The sequence below is a fragment of the Olea europaea genome, chromosome 16, assembly GCF_002742605.1.
Source record: "Olea europaea var. sylvestris chromosome 16, O_europaea_v1, whole genome shotgun sequence".
Lineage (NCBI taxonomy): Eukaryota > Viridiplantae > Streptophyta > Magnoliopsida > Lamiales > Oleaceae > Olea > Olea europaea.
Window position 1 is genome coordinate 1,498,920 of NC_036252.1, and position 11,218 is coordinate 1,510,137.

An 11,218-nucleotide genomic window follows, 5' to 3' on the forward strand; every position below is an offset into this window, starting at 1 on the left:
AAGCCAAAGTTTTAGTTGAAAAAAAAAAAAAATTCAATTCTTAACCACTACTACTCACGTGCTCAGCTTTCCATAATTTATTATTATTATTATTATTATTATTATTATTATTATTATTTTTAATAATATGCAAATCGATCACTAGTCTACCACCAACCAAGCATTTTACACGTGAACAACCCAATCCAATGCAAACTCAAATAATTTGAGGCTATATCTTTGAACCTCGATAACTTAGGCTCCACCAATTCAAATTTATTTTTTCTCGAGTCTAACATGCATGATTAATTACGACCTATTCAACGAGCCCAATATTCATCTACTTATTATTGTTCCGTCATTATCAAAATTTTTTCAATGAAATTTCGGGACATCACAATCAAGATAGTTTTGATCGCTCCAAAATTATCTGAATTATGATACAGCAACATTATCGAAGATGGATCGTGAAAATGCAAGAAAAGCAAAAGACATTTTGAGTGCAGCAATGCATTCTACTCGCAACAGCATACACAAGCTGGAATAAATTAAAATTATGATGATGAAATTGAAAAACGTCTTTCCAAATCATAACCAAACAGAAGTGCGATTCTTTTCCACAAAGATCCCTAAATTACGAATTCAAAGGCATACTAAAAATTAAAAACAGAGAAATGTCGAAGTTGTTCATAAAACCCATATCCCATCAGCAGACACTCTACTTAATGAACTTAACACGTGCCACTGACTCAACAATTTCTAACTTTGATATGTTAAACTAAAAGTTCCAAACCTCTAATCCCCCACTTGACTGATGTTGACATTCAATTTCGAAATGAGAGCTTAAACTTTAACCCTCTTGCTACTGCAACTAGGGCACTTGTACTGCTTGATATGCTCGGCTTTTGCAGGTGTAATCTTCACGCACTTCCCATGGAACCATCTCTCGCAGATGTCACAGCAAATCCAGAATTCATCGTTACCATAGTTATCCCCACAAGCTCCACACAGTGTTGCTCCCTGTTCATCATCTTCTTCCTCCTCCCCACTGTCATCCTCTTCTTTGGGCACAGGCATCTTCACTGGCTTGGGTTGGGGCTCAGATTGCCGAGGTTGCTAAAATATGCAAAAACAGAACATGCATAAGTAATCATATGTATAAAGTTTGAAGACAAGGTTATGTAGAATAGAGCTTACCATTCTTCCACTAGATTTGTTCTTGCCATTGTTATTGGGAGCACTCGCTTGATCCTTTGCCTGCTTAACAGGTCCTGTCACAACTTCAAATACAGTTGGGACATCATTAATCATCTGGAAAAGCCTTTTCCTGCAAAACCCATTCCCAGCTAAAATCAGGAATCAAATAGTATTTAAAACGTCATCTCTGCAACAATTATACACACTAGTGCAATACGCGAAGACATTAGCCTTGAAAAACTAGCAAAGCGAACCTAAGATACATGTGGTTTTGAAGACTGTCTCAAAGATCGCAAGCAGCAGCATCATAAAAGGTACATAAAAATTCTGAACAAAGAACCAAATTATAAGATAAAATGAGATATGTCCTGCCCATTAGATGATACTGATACTGACCATTTAAGATACATAGGTTATGGAATTTATCTTTAGCATTTCAGAGAAAATATATATGATATATAGGATAAAAGAATCATGAACCTGTCTGCAGGATAAAGAACACCCAAAAATGGAAGCAACCAGTTTTTACATCCTGCGTTATGGGTGTAATCATTGACTAACACACACGTCAGGTTGTTAATTCATACAACCATTTGAATTAAAAATACCAGTCAGATATAACATGGACATTGAGCTAAATCAGTCACTGTCGTATAACTTCATACTTTGCAAAGTCGCATTACAAGAAACTACAGACTCATAAACCATGATGTATGATATTTAGCTGATAATAAACTTCCATATGTTTGCCAGTACATAAATACATCCCCACAGAAATTGTGCGACACCAGACTAATAAGCTAAGCAACTATGAAAGAGGAAAAAATATGGGGAAGAAAATTTGCATCTGTTTTGGTCGTCTGTGGCTGAAAGAACTTTATTTGTTCTTCAAAACAGCCTTTGAAGTACTCTTGACACTTGGAGTAAGTTCAGCATGGAAAAAGGAAAAGAATTGGGGAAGCAAACCTGTATCTGTTCAATCAGTCTTTGTAGCTGATCTAACTTTATTTATGCTAAAAATAACCTTACTATAAAACAGGAAAACATAGAGCTTAATAAATTACGGAAGATAGCCAGGCAACACAAAAAATAGCAAATGATTTAAGGGGGGAAGGTGATAGTACCAAGCACAATATTTTAGGGTTTAAATTCAACCAATTTATCAAGTTTTGGTAATAATTGAACAAGTCTTGTATATTCATGCAATTCTAAATAATGTTTTTTTTTCACATCTATGGTCAAGGTTCAAAAATTGAACCCCCATCCACCAAAAAAAAAAAAAAAATTAAAGGTATTCAACCCCCTGTTCCTGGATAAGTAACAGATCTTACAAAGACAACTGGAACGATTAAATTAAACAAACATTTAATCTTTATAAATTAGGTCATTCAACAATGAAAAGCAAATGAGAGCACATTTACATAATTGCTCTTCATATAAGTTGGTACACATTGGGAAAGTTTTAAGTTCAAAGATGAATATGAATAAGTAACAAAAACATGCACCAACAGAAAGCGGTTTCATCGACTCATCATCAGATATGGAGCAAGGACAAAAACTTCAAAGTTGCAATTTGCAGATGCATAGTGGGAAGCGAGACAAAATTAAAGAATTTGTAGTCTGGAGGGTTTCTCATAATTATTGGAGAACTTAGTGAAGAAACATGCACAATAATGCAATCCAGAAACGCTATTTGAACATTAGAAAAGAAATGTTTTATTGCAAGAAAGGTGAATACTGAGTGGAGCAGGGATCCATTGACATGGAGAACACACCAGTTCTATATATGCACACTTGCAAAGTCAACCAAATAAGCACAAGTATGCAAATAGTAATAATCATCAGCTTATTGAATTAAACCAAAAATTTGAAAATAGCTATAGCTCAAAACAACTAATTACAATTACACCCAAAAAAAAAAAAAAAAAAAAGAGAGCAGGGATTCCAACATAAACTCCAGCAGAAACTGGAGAAGAAAAAAGAGGGACAAACGTTATCTTGCATGAAATAAGAAGTAAAGGACCAAATATGCAGACATCATTAACTATAACATGATTCAAATCATAGTTGTAATCGGTATTGTTCAATTAGCTAGTCGAAATGTCAAGCAGATGGTAGAAATCCATTACAATAAAAAGTTATTTCTTAAATGTATAGCACCGCGCCATGTAAAATAAGTTCACAAATAAACCAGGAGTTAAAAAAATATAATTACCTTTCACTCTTGCCAAACCCAAAGCGTGCACCAAAGTAAAATGCAACGGAAAGCAGCCAGGAGTCACTGTGAACTGCAACAAGTGATAACCAGTCCTTTTCTTGCATCCCATCTCTAGCAAAGTTTATTCCCAGTGCTGGTTCAGGAAGTTCAGGAGGCACCTCCTCAGCAGGCAAGTTGACTTCCCATGTCTCATTTGGAAGTCCATAAAGACAGAGGTTCTCCTTTTCTGTAAACATCAAGGCAGTCAAAATAGAAACGAACTCCATATAATCTGAATTTTCTTCGTCACTTACGTATTTTAAAACCGTTCAACTGCGAAAATAAGATAATAGAGTAAACTCCAAGCCTGCAATCACTAGATATCCATTTTATTCGTAAACTAATATGATCCTCATTAATTTTTTCTTTTAATGAACATGAATTCAGCGGTAAGGGTGAAAACATCATTAAAATGACAACATGCCTCTAGGCAATTCCTGACGAGAGAAAGAAAACATGTTGATCTAATAGAGTAAAAAGGTGCAAATGAAACTATTTCTGCACTTCCATACGACAATTATTATCAATAACACAAAACAGTACCAGTCGAGTATCTACTTCAACTAAAAAAAAACCTGAATTCCCATTGTTGACAACAGCAACAAAACAATTGGTTAATACCTATCATAGATGGATCATCCCAGTTTTCCAAGGCGTACTTAGCTATTTTCCTGTCCTTGAAAATAATACCCGCTAATGCCTATATAAACTAATGATAAGAAACATAATACATCATAGAATATTCTGAAATATAAAGAGAAACAGATTTCCAAAACAAATCAAATGAAACAAAACAATGGTTCACATTCACCTCCAGTTCAACACATGGCTTAAGCTACCAGTCTTGTGAACAGCATAATTAAAAAGCAAAAATGTCTAAAACACTGAACTAATATCCTGAATGAGTAGATAATGTTAAAAAGCAATGCCTAAGTAACACAGGAGAATAATATTCGACCACCAAAAAAAAATAAAAAATACAAGTANGTTAATTATAACAGATAGTAAAAGTAAAATCGCTATAAATATTTTGATCGCAAGAGAGATATATTGGAATCTGAGAGAGGAAATTACGGATGAGAGTGTGTGTGTGATAGAGATGAGGGGACTGAGGAGAGAGAGAGATAAACAAGGAATGTGACGTGGTTTTGCAGAGGTGTCAGTACAGGCCTCTATGGGTTAATTTCATCATTAGTCACTGAACTTCTAGTGAAATTTCAAATGGGTCACTAACCTTTAATTTTTTTTGTTCGATCTAATGGTTAAACTTCAATTCAGTCAACATCCTAAGTGAACATTAAAAATTAATAAAAAAAATTGACCAAATATATATGTCACGTCGAATGACATGATTAAATAGCATATTTAACTAAAAACAAAAGATATCAAAGAATTTGTAGTTATGTTTAATATTGGGACTAACAAAATGACTAATATTTAAAATGAAATGAAGTTGATTAATTTAATTGCGGGAAATTAAAGTTAAGCGACTTAATTGACATTTTACTGAAAGTTCTGTGACCTTCAATAAAATTAATCCAACTTCTAGTATTTATCAAGGGTAAATTGCATGATCAGTCTCTAATCTATACAGTGAGCCGCACACATATTTATTTTTAACTACACATCCACGTGAAGAAATACTTTTCAAAAAATTATTTCTCAAAAAATCTTTATCAAAACGAGAGCTAAATAAATAATTTATTAATAATATACAATTTTATTAAATTTGATGTAGGATGATCTGCATAGAATTCTTAGTACTTGCGGGATTCTGATAATATACAATTTGATTAAATTTGATGTTGGTAAAATTTCACTTCTATAAGGAGTCCTTTATTAGCTAAATATATAATTTAGCAATAATAATAACTTTTATTAGTTCTGACGTAAGACAATCCGCATAGAATTCTTAGTACTTGCAGGATTCTAGCATTATTTAGTTGGTAAGATTTCACTTCTATGAGGAGTCCATTATTGATTTTCCCTTTTTCTTTTAGAAGTTCTAGGCCCCGATTCCCATAGATTTAAGAATGAGAATGGAAAATATACTCGTTATGAGCCTTACATAAGAGATAAAAAAATTAAATACAGTGACTTGATATGATGGATAACAATCAGATTTTTCATTTTTGTGCCCAAAGAATGATAATTAAACATGGGCTTATTTTTTCTCTAAAACTGCTGATTAAAAAATTATGAACGCCTGTACAAGAAGAGAATTAAAGATTGTTTATAACCACAAATCGAATTCATATATTTAAGTTATTCAATTTTAGACTTCAAATCATTACAAATTATATATTGTTCTTTCATATTGTCTCATTTGAAAAGAGCAAAGAAACGAAGAGAGTGCTATGTGAATATAAAAATGAGCACCCATCTTTTAGTAAAAATGATTTGGAGCAATGGTTTCAACAAATGTTTCACTTATCCATCAACTAATCAACGATATCAAATGTTTTAGAAGATTGATATAATATTTCTCAGGAAAGATATAACAAATAGCAATATTAGGAGGCACAAACAAGCAAAATATCTTGAGTTAAAAACATATTGTACGAGTGATGCCTCTACATTTATAGAAATTGAATTGGACTAAAGAAATGATCCAAACTAGAAAGAGAAAAAGAGTTTTTCATAAAAATATTTCCTAAACGCGATGTTACAATATTTTCTCTCTTAAAATTCATTGGTATCGCCTCCTATAATATCAATGAGTTAAAGAAAGAGTGCATATTTTGATGAATTAAAGAGATTGTTGCACTTGGTTGCACACGAGTTTCATAGTTGTAGGAATTGGTTGTATCGATGGATCCCTTTTACACATAAACTTTCGTGAATTTATTGGTTTCGCGCTTTTCATTCTATTCAATTTTTATCTGTAATATCTAAAACATAGGAAATTTTTAAATATATGCCAGTGGAGATTTGGTCATTAGAAATGGGCTTTTTGTAAATTCTAAAGCTGATCTTTGGAGAGGTATGATAAAAAAGTATGTTTGTACTAACCGAAAAGAATAATGTTATTTGCAGTCGTCCTACGTGATATATATGTGGCGATTAGTGATTTGATATATTACTCGATACATCTATGTCACGTTGGACGATTATGATAGTGAAGGCCTACAAATAGTATTATTCAACAGAAAAAATAATCACTCCGAGATGATCATTTCATTACCATTCAGAAGATTAAACGAAATGGCTCTATTTTAAGGTCAAATACACTGTAAGTTATCTAACTTTGAATAGAGGTGCATTTAGGTCACTCACATTCAATTTAATTCAAATAGATCACCAACTTCAATTTTCTTTTAATTCTAGTCACTGATCTTCACTTCTGAGCAGTCAAGTCACCCAACTTCCCCTTACTTGCATATCTAGTCGTTATATGAATTGCATTAGTTACTGACATGAACTTTAAAACCAACATATGAGTTTTGTATATATTTACGTCACACAACTATCCACAACACCTATTTTAAAATGTTTTTAAAACTGCTTATATATTAAAAGAACATTTCTATGCGTCAGCTGTTCACTATTTTTAACATCTATCTCAATATAAACTTGGGCATCACAATTTATGCCCTTACTGAGAGGAATTTTGATTGGATTTTAAGCAATTTCTTCACGGTTGGCAAAATACAAGTGGGACCTAGTGCTGCCATTTTTTATTTTTTTACTTTTTAACCAATAAATTATCACCTAAAACCCATTTCCAAATATACCCAATTTTACATGGAAAAAACTGAATGTACAGAATTATTTTCCACAGACCCTTACATTCGGTGGATCCCATGTGTATTAAAATATTGCAAAAAAATGACCCACCTGCCCTAGTATTTATTTGTTCTATAAATGTTCTGTACCTTTTTTTCTGTACGTCTTGCTTTGTTCATTTGACATGGTCAAACAAAGTGATTGATTGAAATGTGTACAAGTAATTCAAAGTAAAAATAGAGGTGATAGTCTTTCCCCACTAGATTTCAATTTGAGATGATAATTTATTTCTGGTGAAGTCAAAAAAGGTGTAGAAGTGGGATCCTTTTTCATTGGTAACGGTCAAAAAATTAATGGCTATCTTGGCAAAATGGCTCCCTCCCAACCGGGGGCTAATAAGCCCAATAGATTCACAATTTAAATGACAATTCTATACTACACTATATAATATAAGATTACACCCCTTTCTCTTTAGCCAAAACCCCATATCAAAATTCTAATTTCTTGAGAGAAAAATTAAGAGTCAGAAGAGCACCATCTTAGAAAGCAACCATATCAACACAATCAGACTAAGTTCAAGCTCAAATTGCCAGCACTTATTGTACTAACTAATCTTCTCAAAATTTACATCTTAACCGTTCCGTCTTTCAACTTGCACGCAATATCGAAACTCAACCAACAACTCCCTCTTTTACACCATACCGTGTTGCATAAGCTCAACGATACACTGGATGAACTTGCAGCCAGTCGATTACAATTTACAGATCAGAGATTTAGTACACAGAAGCTCAAGTCGATGGATGTATTTATAGAAGCGCTCTTAACTCAAATATCACGCCTCAACGAAGCTATTTTCACTAAATTAAAGAGCCCACCAAGGTTGGTTACAATGATGTTTTTGTTGATATATGTCTGATGAAGCCAAGCTTTCTTTAGGTCTTCAAGCTTCCAATCGGTTATTCGCCTAAAATGGGGTCAGATGAACTTTACACTCTGGTTGGAGGCCATTGCTTAAGGTATAAAGAAGAGTTTGCAAATTACCTCTCGTATGATATATAGGAGGAGAGTGTCCTGTGGATGATGTATTTGCAGAGAGACTAATGCTTAAGGGGATGCGAGCCACTCCCAAGAAGGCGGTGCCACCCTAAGTTACCAGCTAATTAGAAAGAGCCAACTATATTTCCAGACAGCCTGTGGTCTACCCTATCAGACAAGGTGGCTCTTTGGCAATGGAGGCCTTGATTTTGGGATTGACCAAGTTCTTGGTACAAAACCTCGTGGTACAATTCGGATTGGACTTGACATTGGAGGTGGAATCGGTACATTTTGTTTGGAAAAATAATTAGTTGCAGCAGTGATCAGAACAATATAATGCAGAAATATAAAACTTATCGTCCGATCGAGTCTCGTGACAGCTGCTAGGACGAAGGAGAGAAACGTGACAATCATCACAACCCCAATGAATCTAGACGGTCACTTTAACAGCTTTATCGAATTATGGGGTTTGATACCAATTCATGTTAGCATTTCACAGAGGCTTCCATTTTTCGCGTACACTTTGCTGCTAGGTTTCAACCGTGACCCGTCAATAATTGCTGTGACCTCCGTGGACAATCACTCCCAGGATACAACGATCGTAAACCATTTATGCAGCAATCACGAATGATTTTTCTAGAACTCTCAATTGTACTCCAGAATAGGTATAAAAACCCGAATATAAGAAATTCACAATATGAAAAGAGTGATTGATTCTATTTTCTTTTTGTGTGTCTTTTCCCAAAGCAAGACATGGATTTATATAGGCAAGATGGTAGTAACAGTCTTCACCATATTAACGCAGAATTTTAATGACTGAGTAGTGGGTGTTTTAATGGCAGTTAGTGGGTTGTTGCAAAAACAAACAGTCATAAAATACTGGCTAGTTTTACCCATTGAATAATGAAGAAAAAAATATTTATTTTAGTCAAGAAGCCCAAGGCCCAAATCAAGACATTTTAATATTTGCGTAGGGAGTGATTCGAACCCCTGACGTCCCACACAAATGTCACATTTCCCACCACTTTGGCACTTTATCTAATTTGATTATTTCTTTCATATTTTATATTTATACCATAAATATATAACACATTTGCTGATAGGACGAAGGAGAGAAACGTGACAATCATCACAACCCCAATGAATCTAGACGGTCACTTTAACAGCTTTATCGAATCATGGGGTTTGATACCAATTCATGTTAGCATTTCACAGAGGCTTCCATTTTTCGCGTACACTTTGCTGCTAGGTTTCAACCGTGACATTGCTAAGATCGAGTGGTATTCCTCGGCTCTGCTGGAAAAGCCGAGGACCTGAGCTTGTGGTAAGAAATGAATCTCAGATTCATGGAAGGCACATAAGTTTATAGAATAAAAAGAATTCTGAGACACTTTATGTAGCAAATTTTCCAAGAAAAGTTCATTAGGAGTAACATCAGAAAGATTTCAATAGAAAATAACACAGTTTCGATCTTGGTACAATCTCTTTGACAAACGAATAACGTTGAGAAAACGCAACACGAACAATTGAATCTCAATGAAAGGGAAACTCAATGGTTGATTCAGTGATTTCCCTAGCGAGTGATTGTTCAACAATGGAAGTCGACTAGTCGAGCCTTGAACCAATTCTATGGCTAGTTTATTCGTATGAGCCATACGGGCTCCTTGCTGGACCACTTTTCCTTCCTTCAAACCAACCCATTATAAGTTCTTGCGTAGACTCCTCAAAAACGGTTCATCTTAAACATGCTACACATCGGCATTCCGTAAATCAACAAAATATTTAAGTTGATCGATTGAGTGGACCAAGTTGAAATAAAAATAAAAGTTTATGACAAAATAATGAGAAAAGGTAGAAAAATTAAGCAAATATTTTTGTTCCAATTGATTACCCAGTCTTCCGACCCACGTGACATCTTATTCAAGGCTCTGAGGCCCCATGCCAGACATGGCCCAAATGCTGGTGCCAAAACTAATATGCCAAAGTGACCTTGTAATCGAGGCCCAATCTTCTCCCGAGGTACTGAGGCTCTAAACAGCACTCTTCCCTAGAGATCCGGTCTTACACAAGGATCCTTCCTAAATGATTGATGGGACACTCATCATAGAGCGCAAATGGCTTGTCTTGTCAACGTAGTGACAGAACCGCCAATTAATTAATGTGTAGCAGGTTAGAAAGTCAAATGTGACACATATAATTGGACATGTAAACTTACGAGATGAGGTCACGTGTACTCCCAACCAAAGGCCACGATCTAAATAGTAATACTATAAATACTCCCCATGTATCTCTCACAAGGGCAATACAAGATTCAACACAAGAATAAATACAACATTCTCTACATTTCACTCTCTTGCAACATACATGAATTCATACACGCATTCTAAAAACATCGATTGGTAATTATTGTACAATCGTTATGTAAACATCTCGCCGGATTCCGAACGTTCTCGTCCCGTCCCTTTGAGCTGCTCACACGCCCTTAATCCGTCCCTTTGAGACCGTCAATGTGTCTTAGCGTGTAAGACCAGGCTTACGTGTGCGCGGGTGGGTCCGGTATCTGTTGACAACATATTTTGGGGTCAACAATATCTATATATGTACATGTGTGCACGCACATACACATAACTCGATACTGCAGTAAGAAAGGGTTTTATGTATATCGCTTCACAGCAATTTGCACTAGCAGCTTCGGCCTCAAGCCTCCTTCCGTTGTTTACAAGCAGATGCGAACCAGTCAAGGAGCTGGTTTCTGGCCACTTGCGTGGAGGCATAATAGTTGCGAGATTGGCAGGGATAGGCCTTGAAACACAGTTAGTAGTACTGAAATAAACCCCAAAAGCATCAATTCTGCAAAAGAAAAAGAGAAGTTCAAAGAAGAGAGATTAATCAACTTATCAGTCGATTGATTGGAACAATCCAAAGAATATTAGAATGGGAAAAAGGAAGGAGAGAGAGAGAGAGAGAGAGAGAGAGAGAGAGAGAGAGAGAGAGAGAGAGAGAGAGAGAAAACAAACAAACCCT

General features: G+C 35.0%; 2 protein-coding genes across 2 annotated transcripts; one reads left to right on the plus strand and one right to left on the minus strand.

The window, feature by feature from the left end:
• Window positions 1-518: 518 nt before the first annotated feature.
• On the minus strand, window positions 519-4,389 carry LOC111411645 (PHD finger protein Alfin1-like). Its single transcript, XM_023042167.1, has 3 exons — window positions 3,392-4,389; window positions 1,177-1,306; window positions 519-1,095 (listed from the first exon to the last, which is right to left on the minus strand). Exons 1-3 carry the CDS (start codon window positions 3,658-3,660, stop codon window positions 823-825), a joined length of 672 nt encoding a protein of 223 aa, XP_022897935.1. The 5' UTR covers window positions 3,661-4,389; the 3' UTR covers window positions 519-822.
• A 1,439-nt stretch (window positions 4,390-5,828) lies between these two features.
• Window positions 5,829-9,511, plus strand: LOC111412903. Its single transcript, XM_023043771.1, has 8 exons — window positions 5,829-5,893; window positions 6,358-6,416; window positions 7,681-8,038; window positions 8,081-8,133; window positions 8,219-8,295; window positions 8,346-8,478; window positions 8,575-8,710; window positions 9,298-9,511. Exons 1-8 carry the CDS (start codon window positions 5,829-5,831, stop codon window positions 9,509-9,511), a joined length of 1,095 nt encoding a protein of 364 aa, XP_022899539.1.
• Window positions 9,512-11,218: the final 1,707 nt, after the last annotated feature.